Source organism: Aspergillus aculeatinus, assembly GCF_003184765.1.
Source record: "Aspergillus aculeatinus CBS 121060 unplaced genomic scaffold BO66scaffold_12, whole genome shotgun sequence".
NCBI classification, from domain to species: Eukaryota; Fungi; Ascomycota; class Eurotiomycetes; order Eurotiales; family Aspergillaceae; genus Aspergillus; species Aspergillus aculeatinus.
In genome coordinates this window covers 456,951-483,603 of record NW_020291481.1, presented here as the reverse complement: position 1 = coordinate 483,603, position 26,653 = coordinate 456,951, and the positions used below count along the sequence as shown (strand labels likewise).

The window sequence follows — 26,653 nt, the reverse complement described above, 5'->3', positions numbered from 1 at the left end:
ACCAAAAGGCGAGTGTGGAGCAGGACAAAAAAAAGGAGAGAGGGGTTGGTTGGGTGATGGGAGGATGGAGAGAGAGAAGTGTGTGAGAGAGAGGCAAAGGCAAGGAAGAGAGGAGGGCCTTTGAGGGGAGGGAAGGAGGAGGGATGAATGTGGAGACTGGAGAGAGTAACTTAGAGAGGTGAGAGGTGAGGATCACCGCCGGCTGGAACTCCGCCTGCTTCCTTGGATCACTTCCGCCTCCCCCTTTGGCTCGTCTTCCCTGATGTCAACCTGATGTATGCTGTCTTCCACGTCAGAACAGTCGTGTTTATTTAATCACGATACTACGCGAGCGATCCTCAATTTTCGCGACTATATCTGAAACTATATCTTGAGTGACCTTCCTGTCACTACTCTCTCTGCATTCTTACTCTAAAGGGCCAAAAGACCTGTTGGTGAGATAAATTCGACGGACAGTCTATGGTCTAGTCCGCCCCTTTCGCCGTGTCCGTTCGTTCCAACAACTACCACGGAATCTGCGCGTTGTCTCTAGAGCCCTCGTCGTCGCGCCTCCTCTCGAGCGATATTAGCCAGATCAGGAAAGTCTCGGTGGAGGTTGCTGAAAAGCACCTCGGCCTTTCGTCGCTTCTGTTCTTCCACCTGCTTCTGCATCTCGGCGACCTTTTCGAGGAGCTTCGCATGCGAGTCAACAAGCGATAGGTCCAATAACTCTGCTGCATACTGGCGTAGCGAGTCCAGCTTTCTCTCGAGAGCGGCGATGCTGATATCGCCTGTAAAAGAGTATGGATTGTCTTCTGGTGTGGTAGACGCTATAGAGGAATGGTGGGAAGGCAATGCGCGCGGAAGCTGTGGCGCTCGATCTGAGTCACGGTCTTCCACTAGGTCACTGATGCGAAGTTGTCCCTTTGGGGCTTGGATTCGCACAGAGGCTAGCTCCGTCTGCTCTGCCGGGTTGTCCCTGATTTGGGTCAAGGTCTTGGTCTGTTGAATTCCCCCCGACTCATAGGTCCGAATGTTGGGGGAAGCATGAGGCCCATCGTTTTGCTGTCCTGGTCTAATGACATCCTCGTTGAAGTGAGTTTTCGGTCGCTTCCCACTCTGTGAAGCATTATATGGCTGTGGAGATGCGTTCTGGGCCGCTCTTTTGCCTCTCCTCTGGTCAAATACATTATCGACAAAACCGGTAATGCGCCCTCGTTGGTCGACTGGTTTCACTCGGGCTCGCACAGGCTTGTCCTTACTACGATACGGCTCGGCAAAGTGGCAACACCGACAATTGCACACCTGCGAGCACTTCGGGCAGATCCAAGAATCTGCATCTCTGAGATACGGAATCAAATCAATATCGAAGTGTCTGTGGAGCCCACGAAAACAGAAGAAGGCATCACATCGTGAGCATGTCATTCCTTTCCATACCGAATGACTATCACGGCATAGATGGCAAAGTCGCTCCTATTCCGATTGTCAACCAGTTATTACGCCTTGATGAGGTCTGCAGGAGGCTAATTTACCGTAGACTGCTTTCGTGCAGTGGCTGCTGCTGCGGCCAAAGTTCCCAAAGACTTTCGACTGAAGAAAGCAACCATTAGCTAAGAACAAACTTGGTTGTAAATTGATTGAGACGGAGGCGAGGTGACTGTAAAAGGTTGCATAGAAAGAAGAGAAAGAGAAAGGCCGTAATGAAGGTAGGCAGTGTTTCTTTGGAATTTTGTGTTCAAGAACCAAAATATTCGAGGGTCCGTACTTTGTACGCGGGGGACTTGAAGACTGCTTTGCACCTAACTTGCTTTGCGCACTGCTGATGACATTGTTGCAGTAGTCCCTTGGAAGAAGCTCAGCCCAAATAAAATTGCTGAAGTGTTTACAGCTGCGTCCAGACACGAAGCACTTGAGACATAGGTCAAAATCTCCACACTGCTCGCAGTGCAAATGACGATTCCAGATCGTCAAGCCGCAAAAATTGCATTCGACCACCGCACCTTGAGTGTCTATAAGCTTCAACTGTACACCTGGTTCATTCTTAATGTCTTCATCCTCGATCATCTGCTGGAAGAGACTTAGAAGAAGGGCATCGTCTTCTGGCTGGCAAGACCCGCTTTGAAGTGCATGTAGAAGAACCAGAGGCACCCGGCCGGTATCTGCATGACATAGCTGTTGATAAACGGGCTGAATATAGTCGAAGAAATAGGTGAGTGAAGAGCTGTGCATTATGTTCCACACCACTTTAGTAACCAGAGAATTGACATTCCAGACCTGGTGAGCAGTGGCAGGAGGAAAGACAACCAAGTCCCCAGGAAACTGATCAGCGACATAAATGGGAAATTTCGCACGACCTAGCTGGGTAACTGTGACGTTCGCCCAGTCCGTATGAGGTGATTTCCCGAGCTCTTCCATGAAAGCATCATACTGGGTTTGTGCATATTTGTCCGTCCCAAAACATATGGACCCATGCCCGCTTCCTACTTGCGAGCTAAGAACTTCTGTGTATAAGGATGGATGAGGTTGTGTGTATTACCTTGGGATTCGATAAGGAGGTTCAGCGCAGCTGTCCCACTGAAGCATCGATGAAAGCCAGAGCTATCCGTAGCCTATGTGTTAACTGATCGAGCAGCGTGGCAAGGTCCTGACATCCAACTTACAACGAATTTTGAGTACCGACATATGCCATCAAAACCTCTGGAGCAATTTCTTTTGGTAGTACTCGGAACAGATCAAGAGTGCCCAAGTGCCTTAGAGGCGGCGGCAAAACAGAGTCCAATGCACGAATCCAGTCTTTGGGGCATTGTAGATCCTTGGCGTAGAGGCTTCGAAGCGAGTCTGTGAGCTGATGGAGCTAGCCCTGGAGGATATAATAGGCCACATACAAATCTCGTCCAATGCTCGGGGGTGGGTGGTCTGCCTGGTACAAAATCTCCTGCAGTCGCAGCTTTATATCCCGCCCGGTAGAGCAATTCCTAACCGGTATCGCTTGAGTACCGAGACCATCCTGTAAGCTGCAGAACTTCCCGAGGAAATAGTTGCTCGACCGCCACATACCTCTCGAAGCTGACAAGGCGGCCAAGGTTCCATTATTCAGGATCGAGTTATCCCATCTGCTAGTTGTATTGAATCCGCGAAGTACGAAGGGTTTTCCTTCTTGCAATTTGCGATTCAGCCACTCATGGGCCTGGTCGTCCGACAAGCTCTCGATATCCTGGACTGTGTACTCGGAAAATGGGACAAACGGTTCTCCTGCTCTCAGGAGAGCCTGTGCGGACGTTATCTCCGTAATCGGTAGGTAAGACATATAGAGTACTTTATAGAAGAAGCATTGCAATGCGCGTTATGCAAAGTAAAGCACTAGCGGTATTGGCTAGAGACCCTTATCTGGTTCAAATCAATTGTCTCGGAATCCAGCCTGGAGCATTTGACAGACCGCCACGTGATACTCCACTGCAGGGTGAATCTAACCGTTTGTGGAAGTGTCTCATCCAAGCCTGGAGCCCGCGATCCTAGCAGTGTGTCTCGATGTATAAAACGCCCCCATAGTTTCAGCTTAGATCGAGACTGGACTGCCCGAGTGACTTTAGTTCTTTCTGAAGAGAGATTGATCGTCCGATGAGAGTCAATACAGATATATGGTCATGGGTCAAACAAGTACAGACTTGGCGCATGCGTTGTCTTGTTTCCGAGGTGTACATAGCACGGAACTTGGGCTATCTCTCAACCTCACCTGTCGGCCTGACGGTCACTCTCTTTAACCTCATCATTTGATCATCTGAACTAGCAGGATACGAGAGCAATAAGGTAGCTAGAATCGATTTTCGATGGCATCGCCTCCACGGTCACGTGTCATGATGCCTCAGGAATGAGATGCCGATGCCGATGCCGAGAGACCGGCGTCGGCGACATGGGCTGCGAGATAAGATGCGTGGGGCAAATGAGCCTAATTTTGTGTTAACCTCCCCAGAGCCGTCATATTCCAGGGGCCCTGCCGATATGAAGCGCAGCTACGAGGTATGGCCAGTCAACTCCTCTTCTCGATTCAAATTTTCTTAAGCATTGCTAGAACGCTCTGAAACTCCTGGAGAGTCGCCGACGAAAAGCTCGGCCAAGAGCGCCCGCGCTGGTCCCGACAAACCAAGATGCAGCGACCCCGACTGACAACCAAGCATTGCGGGGCATGCCTAGCTTGGTTGGAATGGAAGACTGGTTGCGGAAATTAGGGCACTCGGTAAGGACTGTTCAAAGCTAGCATCTCATCACGCCACAATGGTTTCTTCTTACATGACAGTTGTTAGGACAATGATGTGAACGGCCTCAACATCGTTCATGTCGCCGGTACCAAGGGGAAAGGCAGCACCTGTGCATTCACCCGCTCCTTCCTTCGCACCCATGGGTTGCGCACCGGATTCCCTCAGAAGGTCGGGCTTTATACTTCGCCTGATTTGCAGTGCATCCGCGAAAGGATTCAGATCAACGAGCAGCCGATACCGGAGGAGCTATTCACTCGTTACTTCTTCGAAGTATGGGAAAGGCTGGAGGCCCCTAGTCTAGAACCTAGTGTCCTTCCTGCCAGACAGCCGCGCTATCTTCAGCTTCTCGCCCTTCTTGCGTTTCACACATTTATCAGAGAGAATGTCGATGCGGCTATATTCGAAACGCACCACGGCGGAGAATATGACGCCACAAATGTTATCCAGAAGCCGGCGGTGACAGCTATCACCGCTCTCGGTATGGATCACGTTGCGCAGCTTGGCCCCACGATTGAGAACGTTGCTTGGCATAAATCCGGGATCTTCAAGCCCGGCGCACCTGCGTTCTCAGTCTCGCAGGAGGAAGATCCCGCCGAGGTGCTGCGCCTTCGAGCTGCTGAGAGGCGGACCACTTTGACATTTGTCTCGACGAATGACTCGCTTCCGGTCAATGATAAGACTCTTAGTATCCCTGTGCAGCGCCTGAACTGTTCTCTGGCTCTTGAGCTAACTAGAGCCTGGCTAAAAATCAAAGCGCCAGAGCATACATTGGACGAGTCAGACATTGCCGGTGCTGTGGAAAATTTCAAATGGGCTGGTAGGTTTGAGATCATCGAGGATGGCGAATCTCGGTGGTTCATAGATGGGGCTCATAACACGTTGAGTCTCGGACAAGCGGCTGCATGGTTTGTCTCAAACACCAACACGCCCGCAAAAGATCTGTAAGTCGGACTACTTCTCGTAGTCGGACAAAGTAAGCTGACTCCAGAACCAGATGCCGCATTCTGATTTTCAGTCACTTCTCAGAGGAGCGTGACGGGGTTGACCTTGTCGAGTGTCTGGCGAAGGCATTTGCGGAATTGCGGGCTATGCCGGAATATGTCATATTTACCACGTACGAAGAGAGGGAAGATGGATCCACCAGAATAGGCGAGTACCGCAACAACTTCGCTGGCTGATCCAGAGCTGACATCCATGATAGATAAAACCCTCAAAATCCCGGAGACCCCATTCCCAGATATGTGCTCCATATATACTTCGTCGTGGAGACAGCGCGATGCCAAGGCCTCAGTCTCGAGTGAAGCAACTATCGAGGGCGCGATCAAACTGGCCAACAGAATCGGCGCTGCACAAGGCGGTGCTCAGATCCTCGTGACTGGCAGTCTTCATCTGGCTGGAGGTGCTCTCAGCATCTTACGGCCTCAAGTATAACTCTGCTTATGCTGCTCTCTGTCGAAAAAGACGCGATAGACCATTGTAGATATTTATTTACCATTAGATAGATCACTGCCAATAGCCACTGCATTTAGTAATTGAGCAGCTTTTTGCGCCAGAAGATTCTTAGAGTTTAGCTTCCCTAATCTTTTCAAATAATCTGGCCTTCGTGATGTAGGATCGATAGGTTGAAGTCATCTAGTTCTAGCTATTAATACCATGAGATCGATATATTCAGCGTGGCTTCGAGACATGCGGAAGATGTCGCCAATAAGACCTGTCTAAGCCTAACCAAGCTTCGCTTGCATGGCGCCATAACCCTGGGCGGGAGCATCGGAGGAAGCTTGATTCGCTGTTTGTTAATCATCGCAGGCTTAGTCATTTTCAGACATTGAAAGGTACTTAGCCCACCATACTTGCCCACCTAGACAATAATGCACCTTTCCTGAAGCATTCACTCGGGACAGCGACCAGTGCTGACACACCTGATCAAAGGCACGCGGGGCGCGCTCGGCCTAAAAACCAAGCACTTTGCCATCAACCAGCGGTCAGGCTTTGATGCCTTCAAAGACGACCCTGGCCCTGTCCTGATCCAGAGTTACTCGATCCAGTGACACTTCGTGTTTCGAAACGGCTAGGTGCGTGGCCTGCACTGTACTGCACCCCTGCAAGCCTCCCGCGGAGCCTTTGTTGGATAAAGAACTGTTCTGAGACCCGCTTCCATAACCTTGGATCGGCCTCGATGAGTCTGTGGCCTGTCATTGTGGATTCTTTGATGGGGCCCCGGATTTGGGTTTGCACGTGAGGCTGGATCAATGAACCAGAGACGAGAGGGTTGTCCGAACGAGGAACGTCAAAAGAGGTAGATCTAGAGACTGGAATTCCGAAGCATACGGCAATCCTGATAGTAGATCAAATGATTAGCCAGTCATGGAAGAGACGGAAGAGCATAAATTTAGGAAGACTTGAGCTCGAAAATTAGCTGATCGTAACCGTGTCGCGTTGAAGCAGTTGTGTATCCCCGTGGGGTCATTCGTTCAGGCGGGGGGGAGCCACCGAATCAGTGGTCTAGTCTTTCGGGGTCACACCAGTTCCTGTGCAAGGCTCGCATCAGGATTGGTGGAAGTAAAAGATAGAGACCTTGCTGGTCAGATTCCGATCTTGTGGTTTGTTAGAAATCTGGTCCACCGCCAGTCTCTGGTATGCAAGACTCGAGTGTCGTCTTTCGTGTCACAACGGGAGGCGGCCATCGTCCTCGCATGGCGAATAGAGATTGAGGATTTGCGCAAAGAATACTGTAGTGAGGATCTGAGACCATTGATCCATAAAGAAAGCAAAACGGAGAGACGAATACTATGTTTTGGTACGTTCTCAAAGCGACAGTTCTTAGCAAAGAGGAGGCCTCATGGTGGCAAGCCGTACGTTGACGTAGTTTCAAAGCAGAGTCATTGGGTCGGACTTTGTGTTTCTTGTGTTTCTTGTGGTGAGTGTCTACAGCATAGTACTGGTACAGTACTTTCTCCGCCAGATAAAGCATGTCACCCCCCACAGACACCCGGCTGACACTGCCAAGTATCTACTAGGTATCTTCCGACTGGTAACCGTGATCTGGAACCATTGTCCGAGAGACCTGGGGAAGCCGGGGTGGGTTGATCTTTCATGTCAGATCGACATCACTTGACTTGAATGTTCTGAGAATCTGTCTATACTCTGTTTTGCCTTTGAGAAGTCTTGTATCTGCCCAACATATCCGGTTCAATGGAGATGAAGACAGTGTCTCTTTCTTCTATAGGTGCACTATCAGACACAGAACCCTTAGCAGGGTCACTGGAAGTAGATCATACCACTGCATCACTATCAGGAATTCTAGACTGAGTGGTAAAGTTGTTAGCCCCGTGGTTTCTTCCCCGCGAGGGGAGGGGGTGTTTAGCAGCTGCAGTGAATGTAACCAACCCGCCGGGGTCGGATCCGCCCTCTCACCATTTGCACTCTTTGTCCGTCCCTCTACCATCTTGTCTCGCCTTCCCATTTCTTTCCTTTCCTTACTTCTTCCTCTCTTCCTCTTCTTTCTCTTCTTCTTCCTCTTCTCATCATCTCTCCCATCCCCCCTCCAACCATTCCTTTCTCTGTCTTCCTTCCTTCCTTTCTTCTTCTTCTTCTTCTTCTTCTTCTCTCTTAAGTAGTTCTCTCCTTTCTATCTGTCCACATTCTACGTATCAGCTGTCTTCATCCAACCTTAGCCCTGTAACTCAAAACACTCGCACGTCTGTGTTAGTCCTGACCAACACTATGGCAAAGGAGGAAGGGTCTCAGATTCAGTCGGTCGACGCGGAGGTTGACCAGAGGTAGGTGTTCCTGTATCCCGGCTGACTTCTTGTATCATCCCCATGCTAACTGAGATGTACAGCCTTGGTACCGAGCCTGAAGCAATGGAGAAGGGCACTGCTGAGCACATCAATCTGAACAACAATGTCACTGCCAAGTAAGTTGTCCTGATATTTTGTGGTACTACGACCCACACTGCAGCTGCTAACTTGGAACTAGGATCAAGAATCCCCTTGCCGACTTGACTCCTGCTCAAGTGATTCATGATGTTGAACAGTTTGCTGAAGAGTTTCAGTTGACTGAGATTCTTTCTAATCTGAGAAAGGGTGCTCTCGTGGCACGCGACCCTCAGATGTATGCTTCTGTGCCTGATATGACTGATGAGGAGATTACTGCCGTCCGCAACGAGACAGCACACAAGTGGAGACAGCCTCGTGCTTTGTACTTCAGCATCGTTCTCTGCTCCATTGGAGCTGCTGTTCAGTAAGCAATCGCATCCCACAGAAACACTTCCCACCCAAGATTGAAGTTCAAATGACTAACACACGAATTCAGGGGATGGGACCAAACTGGTAGTAATGGTAAGTAACGGCTATAGATCACATATTCTCTATCAGCCTATGACTGACTGGTCGGCTCTTCCAAGGTGCCAATCTCTCCTTCCCCGTTGCTTTGGGGATTCCGGAGAAGGGTCCCGATGCCGCTAGAAACCAGTGGCTTGTTGGTCTCATCAATGCGTATGTCGCCCTTGGCCCTTCTGCGCTTGCTACTATAAACAAAAGCCAAGAAGCTTACCTACCTCTCAAATAGAGCTCCGTTCATTTCCAGTGCCTTTCTCGGTTGCTGGCTGTCTGACCCTGCCAACAAGTATCTTGGTCGCCGTGGCGCCATCTTCATTTCTGCTATTTTCTGTCTTCTTTCCCCGATCGGGTCAGCCTGTGCTCAGACCTGGCCCCAGCTTTTCGTTACCCGTCTCTTGCTGGGGCTGGGTATGGGACTCAAAGCGGCCACTATTCCCGTGTTCTGTGCTGAAAACACCCCGGCTACTATCCGTGGCGGTCTTGTGATGTGCTGGCAGCTATGGACAGCTTTCGGTATTCTCCTTGGTTGCTCGGCAAACCTTGCTGTCAAGAACACAGGCGATATCTCGTGGAGACTTCAGCTGGGCTCTGCTTTTATCCCAGCCGTACCTTTGCTTCTCGGGGTTTATTTCTGTCCAGAATCCCCTCGTTGGTACATCAAGAAGGGCAAGCTTCGCAACGCATATCAGTCTCTGCGTCGTTTGCGCAATACCGATTTGCAGGCTGCACGCGATCTGTACTACATCTATGCTCAGATCAAGATCGAGCAGGACATTTCTGGTACGGGTAATTACATCAATCGTTTCGGAGAACTGTTCACTATTCCCCGGATTCGGCGTGCCACCCTTGCTTGTTTCACAGTAATGATCGCACAGCAGATGTGTGGTATCAACATTGTCGCCTTCTATTCGTCTACTGTCTTCCAACAGGCAGGGGCCAGTGTTACCGGGGCTCTTTTTGCCTCCTGGGGATTTGGTCTTGTGAACTTCCTTTTCGCCTTTCCCGCTGTGTCCACTATCGATACTTTCGGTCGTAGAACTTTGTTGCTCTTCACCTTCCCAAACATGGCCTGGACCTTGCTGGCTGCCGGCTTCTGCTTCTACATCCCGGAAGAGTCTACTGCTCACCTGGCATGTATTGCGCTTTTTGTCTTCATCTTCGCTGCATTCTATTCTCCCGGGGAGGGTCCTGTTCCGTTCACCTACTCCGCCGAAGTTTTTCCACTGTCCCATAGAGGTAAGTCTTCAACAATATATACATGGTCATATATGCTTACTCCTTCTCAGAGATTGGAATGTCCTGGGGTGTGGCAATCAATATGGGCTGGGCTTCGGTCCTCTCCATCACCTTCCCGCGCATGCTTGCAGTGATGACCCCAACTGGTGCCTTCGGGTTCTACGCGTAAGTCGCTCCGTGCACGGTTCAAGAACCTAGCCTTTAATTCATTACATCTCAGGGCCCTTAATATCACTGCGTTTGTTATGATCTTCTTCTGGGTCCCCGAGACCAAGCAGCGGACTCTCGAAGAGCTTGACTACATCTTCGGAGTACCCACAGCCATGCACATGCGCTATCAATTGTTCCAGGTGCTCCCATGGTGGATTAATCGCTACATCTTCCGTCGTCGCAGTGCTCACCTTGAGCCTCTGTACAAGCTCGACCACCTCGCGACCAGCAGCTAGGTTGCCAAAGAACGATTTACAGCAGACCTGTCGACGCATCTCGCATTCATCCTGCTCGATCGAATCCCCTGCAGCGCATTTCCTTTGTTAAGATGGAAACCCTCGGTGGTTGTAATATTTACTTCCGGAGTCTACGTGGCATAAATGTGTCAGACTGAATCTGGAGGGAAATATCACTTTTACCATTATGAGAGGTCATGTAATACGTTAGTTAAAAATGGATGACTATCTATGATTAGTCAATCTGACTTCGTAAAAGTGAGACTCCAGAGCCATCCGTACAGTTTATAGGTAATTATGATCATAACCGCATGCTCGAGATATCATTATAGACTTCCGAGTATGCGGTGGTTCACGTGAGTTCGAGAAGTTGTTCGGGTCTTCTACTTTAACATCAAGGTGGGATCATTTCTATGCGTTATATTCACACTTTCCTCTCGAGAAGGGATCATGAATGACATACGGCTCTGTATGAGAGAAGACGGATTTTTACGAGGCAGATGCAGGGAGTCAAAATCCTCGGAAGAGAATTCCGGCGGGGAGCGGATCCCCCTCCCTCTCGGAAAACACCCCTTACTTGTTGACCCTCTCATGTGGTCGTCCGATATTCGGCGCACCACAAGATGAACATCGGGAAAAGTGCCAACTATATGAGCTCTATTATTTTGTGATCCAATGAGCCACTCAATCTAGATGCTAAGTAAATGACCAACGACATTATCAAGGTCGAATTCAAATCCGAAATCAAAACATCCTCCTATATGCGGACCGACCCAAGCCGATACCCCCTCCACACGTCGAACCCCACCGACTCATAGAACCCCTCCAGCACCACCCAGTCGACCATCACCCCCTGCACCCCGCGGCTCCGAAGATCCGCCAGCGCATGGGCCAACATCGCCACCCCGACGCCCTTACCCCGATGTTCCCGGTCCACGCCCACACACCCGATCAACCCGGTGCGGGAGTCTGCGCCCCCGCAGACGGGCGGCATTGCCCATTGAGTCTGCAGAAAAGGTGAGGACGGGTCGAGCATCAGCGTCCAGCCGATCTGGTGGCCCTGCGGGCTGAAGACGGTCATGATGCTGTCCGGGTGGGTTTGCGGGTGGAGCGTGATGTAGGTTTGGACCCAGGCCTGTGTATAATTCAATACGGTACGGGTTAGTCACGGTTGTGTTGGTTTTGACTTGACAGGGGAGTGAAGAAAGGGGGTTCTTGAACCTGGTTGTGGGAGAAGTTCTTCCGCTGTCCGGCGATGCATTCCTCATATTGAGCGGGTTGGAGCGCGGCGAAGGTGTAGCCCTGGCTTGTGGCTTTGCGGGTGTGTCTCTCCTCGAGTTGGAAGTCGGTGATGCTCCGGTAGAGGTCGACATGGCGCGGGGGCGGGGTCGTGAAGATGAAGCCCCGGTTCTCGAAGAATTTCGTGGCTGACGGTGCAAGGTCGTCGGGGAGGCCCGGCCAGAAGCGCGGGAATGAGCTGCTGAGGTCGAGGCGCGTGATCTGCTGGGTCGTCGTGTACCAGGCGATGGCTTCTTGGATGAGCGTGCTCCCGATGCCGTGGGACTGAGCGGCCGGGAGGACGGCGATCGCGGACAGGTAGGCGGATTTCTCCTCGTCGTTAGTGGTGGTGGTGCGGGAGTAGGTCAGGCAGAAGCCGACTATCGTCTTGCCGGTGCGGGCCAGGAAATGGTGGCCGTGGGGTTGGGGGAGGAGTTTTTGGAGGTTTTCGAGAGGCAGAAGGTAGGTGGGTAGGGAGGTGTTCCAGACGGTGTGCACTTGTTTGAGATCTTCGGGGTTGTCGAGGGGAGAGAGTTCGATGGATAATCGCGGCTCCTGGGTGCCCACTGGGAGTTTGCCGGTTGCCGTCGCGGCGCCGAATATCGTCGCTGCGGCGGCGGAGAAAGCCTCAAGGGTGGGCTCGTATGTGGTGATGTAGGTGCCAATGGTAGGATCGTCGACAAAGTCGTAGGGGTTGCAGGCCGCTATGCTTACTAGGGCTCGAGCACGGTGGGGCAGTTCTTGTCCCATTTTTCTTTGGAATGGCGATTCACGCGCGTTGATTGTGGTGAGGATTACGGCGTCAGCAGCCTCGACATTGCGCCACTCCTCCGCGGACAAGCCCGCTGCTCCGTAGCGGATCTCGGTGACAGTTGGGTTGTGGTTTCTCAACGCATCAAGATATACGGATCCGTTGTACGATCCCTTTCGACCAAGCCCTTCTCCATCTACTGCACCGCCAGCCGGAGTTTCGTCGCCAGGGAAGAGTAAAACGACCTTGCATGACCTTGAGACTGGTAGAGTCTTTGACGTGTCTCGAACGACGGTCACTGACTTTGCATAGGCAGCGTCGGCCAGCTCGCGATTTTGCAAGTCGATCTCACGGAACCTCGATTCAAAGGAGTCATCGGTGTGCAGCGCTTCCTCCCATCTTAGAGATTTCTGTTTCAGCTGGGTTACACGTCGGTACGCTTCTTCTACCCTAGTCATGGAGACTCGACCAGCTTCGATAGCCTCGCAGACACGGCGAATCGACGCAACTTGGACATCGTAAGTGTGGCAGATCATGATGCTATCGCTTCCAGCCGCAAGGGCAAGGACGGATCCTTCTTCAGTGCCATAAGTCGCACGGATCCCGTCCATCTCCAGACAATCCGTGATTATCATACCATCATACTTCATATCTTCCCGAAGGATGCTGAGCACATCTGGTGAGAGGGTGGCCGGCAGCTTGCCATCTCCCAGGCCGGGTAGCGAGATATGTGCGGTCATAACAGCCTCGATCCCCTCGGCTGTCGCGCGTCGAAATGGCACGAGCTCACATTGCTCCAGTTGCTTTCGTGTCTTGGAAATCACAGGCAACCCGTAGTGGGAGTCGGTGGCAGTATCTCCATGCCCGGGAAAGTGCTTCACGCAAGAGATGACACTGTGCTGGCGTTGACCCCGAGCGATAGCGCTTGCGAAACGGCCAACGAAGTCTGGGTCGTCGCCGGGACTGCGTACACCGATGACGGGATTCAATGGCTCGGAGTTGATGTCACAGACAGGACCATAGTTCATATTAATGCCGACATGTTTCAGCAACTGTCCTGTTGCCATTCCAACTTTGTATGCAAGATCGGTTGAGTTAGTAGCACCCAGAGCCATGGGCCCCGGGAGCTGGGAGGCCATTGGGGGTGAGATTCTGGTGACCCATCCATTCTCTTGGTCGATACCGATGAAGAGGGGATGAGTGTGACCAGCTAGTTGTGCTTCTCGTTGCAGAGCATCCGTCAGAGCCTTGTAGCGGGAGCTGTGGATTAGCCAGCAGGTTGCGACTAATAATTCAAGATTTCGGGCCTACCCGTAGTTGAGCGACACCGGTGATGTTTCTTTTGAAGAGGACGATGCCTCCAACTCCATATTCGTGGATCAAGGTCTTGATCTCGGCACTAGGTTCCAGACCATGGAAGCCGACCACAAATAGCTGGAGCTTGGTTAGTTGTTTTCCGGTTGGCTTGGAGGACAGCCTACCTGGCCCACTTTCTTCTGCAAATCTGCAGATGACATCTCGCTAGAAGATCGATTGGTGGAGTGTAATTGAAGGACCAGTAGGGTACTGAGCAAATAGCACTCCCAAAACAGGGGAACAAAAGGATAGGTAAGTTGTTGGGTAAAGTGGAATGAGGGGAAGAATTGATGGGCAGCCTTACGGAAATCGATTATCTTATCGATCTCATTTGCCAGCCGGTTCCAGCCTGAACCCCACCCGTCTGATGGTATGCGAAACATGCTTCTATACTTGAGGATTTGTCCAATCACTTTCTTAGGCGGCAGTATGAAGCTCTCGTCAATTGTCACTCTAGGAAGCCGTCAGAGCTTTTGTCTAGGGTAAGAATCCAATCATACATCGGTTTCAAAGACCAGTTACATAAGTTCTACGAGGATATAGAAACATGATCAGAGGGCAGCTCTCGAGTCAAGAGCTAGGATAGATCATGTCGGCCTTGTGCGTGTAACGCCTCGGTTCAGCAAGGCCACATGATTTCAAACAGAACTGCGAGTATGTAAACACCATGAATCCGTGTAGATTTCTTCATTCCTAGCCAATTCCATGAATCTCAAGGCATCGAGCTTTGCTTCTTTGAGCCAGTAATTCCATCAGTATTACGTCTTATATCAAACAGATCAAGGTCTACTTCTCTGATCGAAATAGCTTCAGAAGAACTGTGTAGCCTGATATTCACAGGAGACGACACTTACCCTATTGAGGTGGCTTACCAAAAAGGAATTTAGTTACGCCAGTTAGGCCGAGTCAATAATTCACCTAGTGAACACTTTCTGGGCACTATAAAATTGTCCTTATTCCGACACCCACCCCTACATCTCCCTCCAGAAACAATTCTGAAGGCAGACAGCCCAGTTATCGAACACCTGACTCTCTGTCGTTTTTCAACCAGCCGACAAGAATGGCTTCCTCCGATCAGGATCAGAAGCCTGTTGATGTCAAGGACGATGTTAAGCCGGAGCAGCCAGGAGATCTGTTGGCCAGCATCAAGAAGTAGGTACCTCTGTCACCCCGTCAGCAATTGACTCAGGAGATGAGTCTGATCAAATCAGGTACTACTCATCATCGGAGTTCTCGGATCTGGCCGTTCACACCCTTGATCAAGATTTCAAGGTCCATCGGGTAGTCGTCTGTGGGCAGTCCGAATATTTCTCCCGTCTCTTCCAGGGTACATGGCTGGTAGGTTCTCATGTGCCTGAGTAACAGCAATCAACACTCTAACTACTTTCAGGAAGCAAAGGAGAGCGAAATTCACCTCAAGGAAGACGATCCCCGCGCGATAGAAGCAATGTTTCAATTTATGTACGGATTCGAATACGACAGCAGCGGCAGTGACCAAGGCCGCACATCACCCATGCTGTTGAATGTCAAGGTCTATCAGGTCGCGGAGAAATACCAAGTTCGCCAGCTTAAGGAGCGCGCAAGGGAGAAGTTCAAGTCTATCGTGGAGGCGTGCTGGCAGATGGACGACTTTCCCGTTGCCATCGAAGAGGCATACAAACGTACCACGAAGGAGGACAGGGGTCTCCGGGACATTCTTGTGAGGACTTCTCAGAAACACATCGAGGACCTGGAAGCTAGCGAGGATTTCCGACTTGTTCTTGGGGGCACTGCTGGCTTTGCTGCGGATCTTATCCAGGTATTGGTCCAGGATGACGTCAAGAAACCAGGAATAAAGCTCAAGTGCAACAAATGCCTGGTCGACTATTATTTGGAGACGGCTTACGCAAAAGCCACTCAGTACTGTCCATTTTGTGGCGCTCGGTAGAATCTCGCACCATGTTCGTGCAGTGAGGTTTCTTTGGACTGCTTGGATCTTATCTTGTTGACCTTGTCTTGAACTGACAAAAAGAGCCGGGTGTTTCAATGATGGTATCATTTCATCAAAAGTTCCATTGCTGCAGAGGACAGTCAAAATAAAACATACAGATAAAATTGGTGGTAATACAACACCTAGACTGAAGCCTTTCAAGCCCTGGACAGCACACTTCCCTTTGTCTTTTCTTTCTTGGAAGTCTTCTCCGAGGCAACTCAAGATGTTGCATCAACCAGTATCGAAGGTGGTATAGTTGACATCCGAGATATTTTACCCTCTTTACCAGAAAAACTTACTACCAGACCGGTGCTCTATACTATATCGAGCGGAGCACTTGAGGACAAGCTGGCGCATACTCTAGCCCGGTGACGGCACAGAGTCCGGACAAGCTCACTAGACCTTGAATCCATGCCAGTGAGGTCAAATCATCCTCTTCAACAAATTTTGTTGTTCTTTTTCGAATCAAGTTGAGCGAGTGGTAATGTCTAGGCAGTTAACTTAAAACGGGGCTTAACGGCGATAAGAGACCTCTTTCTCCGATCCTTATACTCCACCTCCAAGCACCTTTTCACCTGAAGGATCCCCCTACATGGCACTAGCCACGGTTTAAGAACTAGACTTCATACTTAGACTGGCCCGTACTGGCCCATGTTTGCCAGTCACAGCGACCGTCCTTCACCACCCGGACTTACTCGGTTCGGACTTAGCACCATGATGTAGTATTTGACCACGATAGAACCCACTTCAACAAGCCAAACTCGTTGCTGCACGCACAACTTTCCCATCCACGACTAAGTAATAACACAAATATCGCAACCATGATCCCACTAATCACCCTCGAAGAACACTACATCTCGCGCCAAGTGAGCGAAGCCAGCCCCGCAGCAAAAGCCCACTACGCCGCGTTCCCGCCGCACATCCGCGGGAAGCTGGAGTCGCTGGGCGCCGGGCGCATCCAAGACCTCGACGCCGGCAACGTCTCCCTCCAAGTGCTCTCGCACGGGCCCGGCGACATCAGCGCCGCGCTCTGCACCGCCGTGAACGACGACCTGGCCGCCGCCATCAGGAGCCACCCGACCCGACTCGCCGGGTTCGCGATGCTGCCGATGAGCGAGCCCGCCGCCGCCGCGGCGGAGCTGGGGCGTTGCGTGAACGAGCTGGGGTTCGTGGGGGCGCTGATCGAGAACCACACCAACGGACAATTCTACGACGACGAGCGCTTCTGGCCGGTCTTCGCGGAGGCGCAGGCGCTCGACGTGCCGCTCTACCTCCATCCGACCTTCGCCGCCGACTCCATGATGGAGTATCACCGGGGCAACTATGACGAGTCGGTCGCGCTGGCGCTGAGCGCCTACGGCTGGGCCTGGCACACGGAGACGGGCCTGCATGTCCTCCGGCTCTACGCCAGTGGGGTCTTTGATCGGTATCCGCGGTTGAAGGTCGTCATCGGCCATATGGGCGAGATGCTGCCCTTCCAGCTCGAGCGCGTGTTCACGGTGGCGGAGAGGTGGGGCAGGGAGAGGAGCTTCCGCGAGGTCTGGAGGGACAACATCTGGGTCACGACGAGTGGCATGTTCTCGTTGGCGCCGTTGGCGTGTCTCCTGCAGACGACAGCGATTGAGCATGTGCTGTACAGCGTTGACTATCCCTTCTCGACGAATGAGAGAGGTCTGGCGTTTTTTAAGGAGATTGAGGACAGTGGTCTCATCGCGGGCGAGGACCTGGAGTTGTTTGCCTATCGAAATGCGGAGAACCTACTGGGGGTTAAAGTAAGGACGTCGTGACTGTTAGTTGAGTGGTTGGTTGGTTGGTGTACTCATACGTCTAAGTGCTAAGGCAGTTCGGCGGCAGCTCTCGTTGCGGTGGCCCTACGTGTCTTGCCTTCTCTCCGTTTATGCGTAATGTTGAACAGGGCTATACGTCCTTCTTACATGTAAAATCAATCTAGTTTGTCTGCTGGTATGTATGCGTCACTAGCCTAGACTTGCGTTCCTGCGGGATTGCGTTGTACAGTACATAAGTAAGTTAATTGGACTTCCTGGTGCTATTCTTCATGCAAAGCAGCTTTCTATACTGGTTTCTGCTGTGGCCTGTGATACTGTTTGTATTACCCCTCATTCTCAGGTCTTCCAGCATACAAATATTCGTTCCATACCAATGAACTCTACGCGAAGTGTGTCTGTACCAAGTGTGCAGTGTGTACCAATACTCTGGAATCTACTCAACGCGGCCCATCATTACCAGCTCGCCCTTCTATCGAACTTCCTTCTGCTTCTCCCACGACCTCCGCATTTATACTGGCAGGTCCCTTGACCATCTTTCCAGTCTTCCGCCCTGCCCCTCCCAAGTCCGAACCCGGAGCAACAGCAGTGTGCTCCTCCACGAATCGCCTCCCATCCTCCCTCCCCTTCTCCACATCCACGAACATGATTGCCACCATCGCTGCCGCACAAATCGCGAATAAAAACGGGAACCCCATCCAGTTGTTCTGGGTGTCATTGATGATGGCCTGGACGACATTCGGGCCGATAATAGAGGACTAGATGCCATGCCATGAAAGATCCAGTCATCAGTAATATGTTGTGGGTGGCTCTTGGGAGGGGAGCTAGGATGATGGTTCTTACCGCGCGATTGGTGATCCCGAAGAGAGCGAAAAACATGTTGTCGTAGCCGGGCGGCATGAGTTCGCTGATCATGGTTTGGGCATACTGAAGGAATGAATATGTAAGTGGGCTTCGTCTTCTTCGTTGATTCTATCGCAGAAACGGAACATTCGGGGCTTCTAGGACAGGGGCAGAGGGAGCTTACGGCGTAGTATGGGGCTTGAAACAGGCCGAAGATGACATTGTAGAGATAGAACTCCCACTGAAGGTATAGGAGCGTCTTGTTAGTGTTCTTTTTGCTTTGAAGAAAAGCTTCTGGGAGTGGAACATACCCGGTGATGATATCCAATGCGCTTGGTCCATAGACCCAGCATTCCCCAGAAGGGAATGAGAACAGTAAAGAAGTTTGTGATGAGGAACATGGGTTTTGTGCGGATCTTGAAGTAGTTTTGGACGTACCAGAAGCCGAATGTGGAGGCTATAGAGCATGCAGCTTGGGCTATGCCCAGGTATGTAACTTGGATGAAGGAGAATGCCACGAAGTCATTTTGAATGATCGAGACTAGGGTGCCTATAGAGAAAAATTCAGCAAGCAGAAACTAGGCAGACTGGATTTTACTAACCCGTGGTGTTGAGGCCATCTGCGAGGAGAAAGTATGCCACGAAGTAGAGAAAGGTCTGCGGCAAGGACCGGACCTTACGCAGCGCAAGCCAGATTTGCTTGAAACCAATAGTCGCGTAGCTTGATCCTTCAGGGATCCTAGGGCCGGGGCGTTTCTGCTGGAAGAGAAACCACCAAATTCCCAGAATCACCCAGTCTGGCTTGATCAGCATCCGCCTACAAACGCGATGGGTAGGAGACCAACATGAGTTTGTCAAGCAAAGCGCAAGGTTGTTCGAGAAAGAATGATTTTGCAGAGGCAAAAGTACGCTCAAATTCAATACCAATACTGCCAAGTATCCGATGTTGCTGTGTGCAGTCGAAACGTTGCTATTATCTGTTAGCTGCCAACTCAGTAATACAAAGAGCGTCCATACCTGATGTGATTCCGCTCCAGTGACTCAATTGCGTCGTATTCCCTTTGGCTGATTTTCTCCTCCTGCAAGTCCTGGCGGGCTCTTTGGACATGCGGCATATGGCGCGCGAGCCTCGGAAACACGGCTGCATAGAAGACTAGTGTTGCGCCATATGCGACGTACGAGATCACGTAAAGGCCCATCGCTGTAGGCCATTGATCAGAGTGCCGGATGGACATCATAGCGTACTGCATGGCCCAGCAAATCACGGTCAAGACTAAAAGCAACCAGCGACCGAAGGAGCCGTAGTCCGCTGCGCTGCCGAGCCAGACAAATGTCACAGTCATGAACGTGAAGCTCAGCCCGTTGGCAATCAGAACAACAGAGGAGACAGAACGAGTTCCCCCGGCCCATGGAACGACACAATGTGAGGTATCTGTGCATGGCTTGCGAGGGTTGGTGTCTGGCTGCCACCCAGCACCATTGAGCGCCCATTGAAAGCTGGTGGAAACATGATATTAGCTCAAGATTTTGGGGGCATGATCAGCCTAGCAGGATGGGGTAAACAAACAGTGTTTGAGTGTAAGAGCCAGGGCCAACTCCGTTATCGCCTGGTATGCGAGCTGTTAGTGATGGGTTGCTGCGTATGGCGATGGAGACGATTTACCATTGTAGTACAGATAGTATGACCAGAGCTCTCTGCGAGTCGTTGTGGGCTGTTCGGACGTGTCTTCTGCTCCGAAGACATGTTCAATATTGGCTGTACTGTGAGATGAGTGCTCTGGAGATAAGGGCGTAGTCGCCTCGTGGTCAGTATGCTTGTTGGTGGAGCTGGGATCGCGCTCGGCGCTGCTCTCGTTTCTAGCGTCCGTCAAAGAGACTCGTGAACTTATGCGGTGCGTCGAGCGTGTCATCTTGAGCTTGTGTTCTGATATAACAGTATGCTTAAGCTGTCCCTAATTGATCATTGATGTGGAGCATTGAGATAAGGAGAGGGAAGGGATGAGGAATGCCGAACAAGGATGCACGACCGGCAGGTATTGATTGATTGTGATTCAACCCCGCAGAGACGCCTCGGGCAATCCTAGCTCGTCGCCTGCAGTTGACTTATCTTGGTTGCTGGAAACCGATCTGAAACTGATTGTATACCAAATAATAATATGTGATTTATTCCCAACATATTTATTTTCTGGAGGCAAAATGGAGAAGCGAGAGGTAAGTATAAACTACTAGTTATACAAGCAAGCTTTCATAGCCGATTCAATCACACATCACAAGACGACTCTGTTCCTGCTCTGCTCTGCTAGTGACTCTGCTTACCTTTTTAGGTCTACCCTTTTTGACCTGTGAAATCCATGAGAAGAACTTAAAATCAATTAGAATATTTATACTTGTCAATGATTAAAGAAGTAAATGAGGAATTGATTCGGTTACATGAGGCTATTGGAGGAACTAGCTAAAAACTGGCGACCCAAGCAGGAGGACCTTTGTCAGTCAGATTAACAACCTTGTTCGCTAGATGCAGCTTGTAGAAATACTCTCTGTGTGTAGAAGTAGCCACCCAAGCCCTTTGCTGTAGTTCCTGGCCTTCGATCACCAAATGAAGCTCTTGGAAAGTTGTAATTCAGCTGGTCAGGGAGGGAGGGCCTAATTAGGATCCATATATGTCACATAGACTATTGACTGCCAAGTTACACATTACCCAGGACCTGTCTCATTGACTTCTCCCCAGCCTGCTGCCCCTTCCTCCGATCAACAGCCTCCCTCCACCTCACCCCAAACACGGCCGTCAACCACACCGCACCACCCGCACCAACCAAGAACAGAGCGGAGATCGTGTTGAACCAGCCGGCCCCAACCACCTTGATGGCCGGCATCGCCACCCCCGTCCCCAGCGCCGCAAACACATACCGAAAGGCATAGTTCGCCCCAACCACCTCCGCACTCCGCCCTTGCTCCTGCATCACGTCCAAACAGTACGTATTCAAGCTGGGGAAACAGAAGATCTGTGCGACGCCTTGAACGAACATAAGAACTACTGGAAGCGGGATGCCGCCGACGCCGGCGTCCACCGTCCACCCATAGATCAACACGCAGGCAGGACTGGCGATGCAGATGAAGGGCAGGCAGGAGCAGAGCCGGTCCTCGGGGATACGCTGCCCTTGCCTCCGGCGGATGTAGTAGCGGGCGATGCGGTCAGTGTAGTGGCCGCTGAAAAAGGTCCCCGTCAGGTAGCCCAAGCCGGCAGGGAGGTACAACAGCCCGGCTTCGATGGGGCTGGTCAGGTGGAAGCGTGGGTTGAGGGTATGGCGGATCGGAGTCAGAAGGGCGTATTCATTCCACACCAGAGCACCTGCCGCGAGGCCGGTGCAGAGTATGTTTGGGTACGCGATTATTAGGTGGAGGATGCGGAAGGGCGAAGTTTGATGCCAGAGCTGTTGGGCTTGAGTGCGGAACGGTTGGCCGCGGAGAGAGAGGCTGGTTCTGTGGGCGATTGTTTCTGGGAGGATAGTTATGATTAGGACGGTTGCGCAGAGGCTGAGGGCGGAGAGGAGATAGAAGATTGTGCGCCAGGGGCGGAAGGTCATGATTATGCCCTGTGTGAAAGAGAGATTGTGTTAAAGAATGGTTTCTCACTTTGAAAGGCGCAAGTCGGTTGCCACTTACACCGAGGAAAGGACCCAGAGCAGGTCCGGTGAGGCTTCCAGAGAGTACCCAGCCAAGTGCGGAGGCTCGGGCTGTTGGTTCGTATATATCTCCGACAATGGCGTTGCCAATAACGAGGAAAGAGGTGCCTTGTAATGCGGCACATCCTCGGAAGATAAAGTAGGATACTAGGTTTGGGGCGAAGGCAGAGGCAACAGTGAACGCGCAGAAGAGGATTGAGCTTGTGATAAGAAGCTGCGCTCGTTAGCACATAAGTCAAAATCGTCTCAATTGAACTTACAGGCCGGCGACCCCAGACTTGGCTTGCAGAGCCCCAAATAAGGGCGGAAACCCCCATACATCCGAGATAGAGAGAGTTGCTGGCGTATATGATATCCTGGGTGGTATCAAACGTTCTGGCGAGGTCCGCCACAGCCGTGAAAATGGCGGTGGATGAGATCGGGGCAAGAAATGCACAGTAAGAGAGCATGATAACGATTGAAACCCGCCGCGCAGGTGAAAGATGAACTACTTGGGGTACTCCGCTGTCATCTTCAACGCGGGACAACGGATGATCTGAAGTATGGCTGGAGGCCTGCACCAGGGCTTGAGATGATCCATGGTGTATTTCCCGATCTGATCGAGGCCTGCGAGACCTCTGACATTCATATGGATCGACCTCCAAGGACAATGATTGTAAGGAATCTTTGTCGAACATCTTACTATTTTGGAAGGAGAATGAAAGGAGCAGTGGGTGCAGCAATACATGTCATGAGTCGCCAATAAAGAACGGAATCTGCAAACACGCAGCAGTATGCTAAGGAGCGAATGGGTTCTGAGTTATAGATAACGTGAAATCAACTCAGGCATAGTCAAGGAAAGGACAGGACTGCAGAATACTCCCGTTCATCATGGATTGAAATTACCAAGTATGGATCTTGCAGCGACGAAGGAGCCATGAGCTTTTTAAACTAAGCGTAAACCTAAGGGTGATGATTCTTGTTTTCTTGCTAAGGGACGTTGCAAAAAGCATTGTTCCAACCTTCAGTGGGGCCTTTTTGTCTGGTTATCAGGATGAATGGGCCAGACCATTGAGTTGAACCAGCCCTAGGCAGCGCACGGGGCCGCATATCTCCCCGTTGGGAAACGGTCAGAGAAACTCTGCTTGATTTAGAACCTCATTCTGGATCGGATGGAAAGTTGGGCAATTGCGGATCCATTACAATCGTCGGCCTCAGGGACGCTCAAAGCACCGAATCAGTTATAATTCCAGGATCGAAGCCGGGCCTTATAGCTTGATATTAGCAGGAACTGAGGATCATGATCGACAAACAGACTGTAAATGGAGAGGATCTTAGACATATCCCTCACGTAGCATATGATGCCGGAGTGGCCATGCCTCATAGCTCAGGTAGTGCAACAATCTCGTCGTGGAAGCTCTCTTTGAGACATTTCTTCGCATTGATTGAGTAAGCCAATGTGCGAACACCCCCGTAACGAGCGAGTCATTTCACCAGGAAGGGGAAGTGATCCATCGTGTGGTGGGTAGGAGGATTCTCAGGAGAAGCATTTTCTCACGAGGACTTTCGGTCCTGACGATCATATCCACATCATCAGCACCTAGTCTCGATGTAGTTGATGGTGAAGGTAGCGTAGATTTCCTCGGAGATTAGGGACAGAAGAATCCAGCTTGTCGATCTTACCCGTACACCCGGATCGATCTTCTCTTCACGGGTCATAGCATTGATGATGTGAGAGGCAGAATACCATGATCATCTGAAAGTTCTTTTCTCAAGCTTTCTAAGACTTGTCATGTCTGTCAAAGCTTCCTCTTTTTTTTTGTCTCCCATGGCGCCATGAAACGATAAGGTACGGAGTAGTCCAAGCGCGTTCCTGAAAAAAGGGAGGATGGAGATCCACCAGCAGGCATTTTTACTGGCCTCTTTTTAAGGTTTTGCGGCCGGGCGTGTTGTCCCCCTTCCGTTTTCGGTTTGTTCCAGCCCGCATCCCCGCCTGTGCTCACATACTACCTAGTATGTACTGCATGTATGGTACGGTATTCCGTGCAATATAATTTCTGAATAGATGGAGCGAAATAGGCAGCACCTCAAGGGTGCGAAATGACTGAGTTTGATACCATACACCGGGTGGTGACAATGAACTTCGCTACGAAAGAAATGCCCTGGGTGAAGCATGATTCTACCGGGTCTCCCGTCAACTCTAAAGCATGCAGCGAGATCTGGAAAACACCTCAGATCCGATGTTCTTCAAGGGGCGTTACACAATATGGCGGAAGAGGGCCGGATAAAGCCGTCTTCGGTAACTCGGATGGCCATGCGGTATGACATCTTTCCTTCCTTGAGTTTCATCCATCCTCGATTTGCTTCTCCGCTCATTTTTACGAGGGCTTCGTAGGTGGCTAGCAGGGGTCGGAGGACACGAGCGAATGGTGGGACTTGGTGTACTAGATTTCTCCGCAACAAAGCTTAGAAGCGTGCAGGCGGGAAAGAAGTGGGAGGAGAACCACCATTCGTGAAGAGGGGGAAATCTTTAAGAGTTCAGCCACAAATGATCGCATGGCAGATGATGCGAATGTCTGAGTGGTTCTGTTCAGCAGGTCATGGATCCGATGGGAGGCGAAGATGGAACTCGACAACTGGAAAAGGCCCAAGCCACCCCAGATGACGTCGAGGCAACCACTGCACCGCACCGCATTTAACCCCTGCGCGCGGCTGGCTTGAATCGGGTTTAGCGGGTAGTCTTGAATCTCCCCCCTTCCCCTCCTGCTCTTCCAAACCCACTCAACTTCCCCATGACATCTTAACTTCTCTTCTTTTCAACTTTCTCATCCCCCACCTTATTGCTACTTTCTTGGCTACTTCCCCAAGACTTATATCCCCACTACTTACCTTGGTGGTTTTTTTTCTTTTCATCTGCATCCAATTTCATCCTCTTCTTCGTCTAAAAAATGAGCTCCAAGGATCCACATAGCGGCGTTCCCGCCTCGAGCAAAGGCTCGTGGACAAGTTTCCTTAAGGTATGAAGAAGACACTAGGCAGCTATCTGCTATCTCCGTCGTATGCCACTTCATTTTTCCGCCCTTGCCATCGCGACACGTTGTCAGAAACCAGTGACATTTCTAACCCATTAATTTCCGATTGTAGTCTATCGCTTCCTTCAATGGAGACCTTTCCTCCCTGACCGCACCCCCTTTCATCCTCTCCTCCACCTCCTTGACTGAGTATTCCGCCTACTGGGCCGAACACCCTGCTCTGTTCGTGGCTCCTGCCAAAGAAGCTGATCCCGAAAAGAGAGCATTGGCTGTCCTCAAGTGGTTCCTCAGCACCCTCCACCAACAATACTGCAGCCGCAGTGAGAAGCTCGGCAGTGAGAAGAAGCCTCTCAACCCCTTCCTCGGAGAGCTGTTCCTGGGCAAGTGGGACTCGGATGCAGAGGTTGGTGAGACCAGCCTGATCAGTGAGCAGGTCAGGTATGTAGCCATGTCCCCAAATCCCTTTTAAGCTATGTTGACCATCCACAGCCATCACCCCCCTGCCACTGCCTACGCCATCCGGAACGAGAAGCACGGTGTCGAAGTAAGCTATCAAACATTCACATCAATTCCACTAGTTACAAGTTCTAATCAGCGCCCTCCAGCTCCAAGGATACAATGCCCAGAAGGCATCCTTCTCTAGCACCATCCAGATCAAGCAGATCGGCCACGCTCTTCTGACTCTCACTCCCCCCGGGGCCGACAAGAACGATGCCTCCCAGCAGGAGAAATATCTCATCACTCTTCCCGCCCTGCATATCGAATCCTTGATCTACGGTACGCCGTTCGTCGAGCTTGAGAAGACAACCCGCATCGCCAGCAGCACGGGTTACATTGCCAAGATCGACTACTCTGGCAAGGGTTGGTTGAGCGGCAAGAAGAACACCTTCAGCGCCATTCTCTACAAGGAGAGCGAGGGTGAGAAGAAGCCCCTGTACACCATTGACGGTCAGTGGTCGGACTCGTTCGTCATCAAGGATTCCAGAAAGCACGAGGTGGATAGATTCTCTGTCAAGGAAACCCAGACCACCCCCTTGACCTTGGCACCACTTGACCAGCAAGACCTCTACGAGAGCCGGCGGGCCTGGCGAGACGTGGCGGCGGGCATTGAGCGAGGCGATATGGACGCTGTGTCCGTGTCTAAGTCCAAGATTGAGAATGCCCAGCGCGAGCTGCGCAAGGTTGAGAAGTCGGAGGGTCGTGAGTGGGAGCGTCGGTTCTTCAAGCGTGTCAACGAGAGCGAAGATGAAGCTTTCCAGCAGCTTGGCCCCAAGCTCGGCCTTACCTCCCTGGAGAGTGACAAGACAGGCGGTGTCTGGCGGTTTGACTCGGCCAAGGCAACCGACGCCAAGCCACCTTACCATGCAACTGGAGGCGAGGGCCTGGGTGTCACTGCATAAACAGGATACTGATTGCGAAGCTAATGGCTAGTTCTCCCTTGGTCTGCGTGGTCGGATAGGGTGGTGGAATTAGCAGGGATGATTACCATCATAGATTGCGTTCTCTTTCTATTTCTCTTCGTTTTCTCTTTCTTTCCTTGCTCTGTTTCGGGGGTTTTGGTATCTGTATATAGAACAACAGCGAGAACTGGATAGTTCCTAGACCAAGCCGGCAGATTACTCTTCTGCTTCTGGTTCGCGGGTCACGTCGACCATTTGAAGGACAGGTCTTCGTCAGAAAATGAATTGAATCCTGACATCCAGTCAACATTCAGTCGG

At 51.3% G+C, this 26,653-nt stretch overlaps 9 protein-coding genes across 9 annotated transcripts; 5 read left to right on the top strand and 4 right to left on the bottom strand.

The window, feature by feature from the left end:
- Positions 1-256: 256 nt before the first annotated feature.
- Positions 257-3,337, bottom strand: BO66DRAFT_369738 (uncharacterized protein). The gene is made up of 7 exons (XM_025645386.1): positions 3,037-3,337; positions 2,865-2,967; positions 2,640-2,804; positions 2,516-2,577; positions 1,745-2,459; positions 1,512-1,569; positions 257-1,452 (listed from the first exon to the last, which is right to left on the bottom strand). Exons 1-7 carry the CDS (start codon positions 3,284-3,286, stop codon positions 529-531), a joined length of 2,277 nt encoding a protein of 758 aa, XP_025506228.1. The 5' UTR covers positions 3,287-3,337; the 3' UTR covers positions 257-528.
- A 616-nt stretch (positions 3,338-3,953) lies between these two features.
- Positions 3,954-5,708, top strand: BO66DRAFT_390106 (folylpolyglutamate synthase). Its single transcript, XM_025646933.1, has 5 exons — positions 3,954-3,996; positions 4,049-4,213; positions 4,281-5,176; positions 5,230-5,384; positions 5,437-5,708. The coding sequence occupies exons 1-5, from the start codon at positions 3,979-3,981 to the stop codon at positions 5,664-5,666; spliced, it is 1,464 nt and encodes a 487-aa protein (XP_025506227.1). The 5' UTR covers positions 3,954-3,978; the 3' UTR covers positions 5,667-5,708.
- A 2,250-nt stretch (positions 5,709-7,958) lies between these two features.
- BO66DRAFT_447142 (galactose-proton symport) lies at positions 7,959-10,329 on the top strand (the record flags this gene model as incomplete). The annotated part of the gene is made up of 8 exons (XM_025651696.1): positions 7,959-8,014; positions 8,077-8,151; positions 8,214-8,477; positions 8,550-8,575; positions 8,641-8,731; positions 8,805-9,811; positions 9,862-9,976; positions 10,032-10,329. 8 exons carry the CDS (start codon positions 7,959-7,961, stop codon positions 10,255-10,257), a joined length of 1,860 nt encoding a protein of 619 aa, XP_025506226.1. The 3' UTR covers positions 10,258-10,329.
- Positions 10,330-11,014: 685 nt separating this feature from the next.
- On the bottom strand, positions 11,015-13,899 carry BO66DRAFT_369735 (putative beta-N-acetylglucosaminidase; the record flags this gene model as incomplete). Its single annotated transcript, XM_025645385.1, has 4 exons — positions 13,768-13,899; positions 13,598-13,720; positions 11,479-13,533; positions 11,015-11,392 (listed from the first exon to the last, which is right to left on the bottom strand). Exons 1-4 carry the CDS (start codon positions 13,801-13,803, stop codon positions 11,015-11,017), a joined length of 2,592 nt encoding a protein of 863 aa, XP_025506225.1. The 5' UTR covers positions 13,804-13,899.
- A 916-nt stretch (positions 13,900-14,815) lies between these two features.
- BO66DRAFT_283353 (BTB/POZ domain-containing protein) lies at positions 14,816-15,332 on the top strand (the record flags this gene model as incomplete). The annotated part of the gene is made up of 2 exons (XM_025643090.1): positions 14,816-14,980; positions 15,033-15,332. Coding segments are annotated over 2 exons (465 nt in total), but the record flags the coding sequence as incomplete, so codon positions are not given.
- A 1,051-nt stretch (positions 15,333-16,383) lies between these two features.
- Positions 16,384-17,628, top strand: BO66DRAFT_390105 (amidohydrolase family protein). The gene has a single exon (XM_025646932.1). The coding sequence runs from the start codon at positions 16,436-16,438 to the stop codon at positions 17,399-17,401; it is 966 nt and encodes a 321-aa protein (XP_025506223.1). The 5' UTR covers positions 16,384-16,435; the 3' UTR covers positions 17,402-17,628.
- A 153-nt stretch (positions 17,629-17,781) lies between these two features.
- On the bottom strand, positions 17,782-20,227 carry BO66DRAFT_418938 (uncharacterized protein; the record flags this gene model as incomplete). Its single annotated transcript, XM_025649774.1, has 10 exons — positions 19,905-20,227; positions 19,809-19,848; positions 19,259-19,738; positions 19,087-19,211; positions 18,844-19,038; positions 18,553-18,791; positions 18,426-18,482; positions 18,242-18,325; positions 17,983-18,156; positions 17,782-17,796 (listed from the first exon to the last, which is right to left on the bottom strand). The coding sequence occupies exons 1-10, from the start codon at positions 20,149-20,151 to the stop codon at positions 17,782-17,784; spliced, it is 1,656 nt and encodes a 551-aa protein (XP_025506222.1). The 5' UTR covers positions 20,152-20,227.
- Positions 20,228-20,928: 701 nt separating this feature from the next.
- BO66DRAFT_418937 (putative MFS transporter) lies at positions 20,929-22,601 on the bottom strand (the record flags this gene model as incomplete). Its single annotated transcript, XM_025649773.1, has 4 exons — positions 20,929-21,834; positions 21,905-22,138; positions 22,185-22,435; positions 22,547-22,601. 4 exons carry the CDS (start codon positions 22,599-22,601, stop codon positions 20,929-20,931), a joined length of 1,446 nt encoding a protein of 481 aa, XP_025506221.1.
- A 2,066-nt stretch (positions 22,602-24,667) lies between these two features.
- On the top strand, positions 24,668-26,649 carry BO66DRAFT_369721 (OSBP family protein). Its single transcript, XM_025645384.1, has 4 exons — positions 24,668-24,920; positions 25,048-25,373; positions 25,425-25,479; positions 25,541-26,649. Exons 1-4 carry the CDS (start codon positions 24,852-24,854, stop codon positions 26,333-26,335), a joined length of 1,245 nt encoding a protein of 414 aa, XP_025506220.1. The 5' UTR covers positions 24,668-24,851; the 3' UTR covers positions 26,336-26,649.
- The last annotated feature ends 4 nt before the right edge of the window (positions 26,650-26,653 follow it).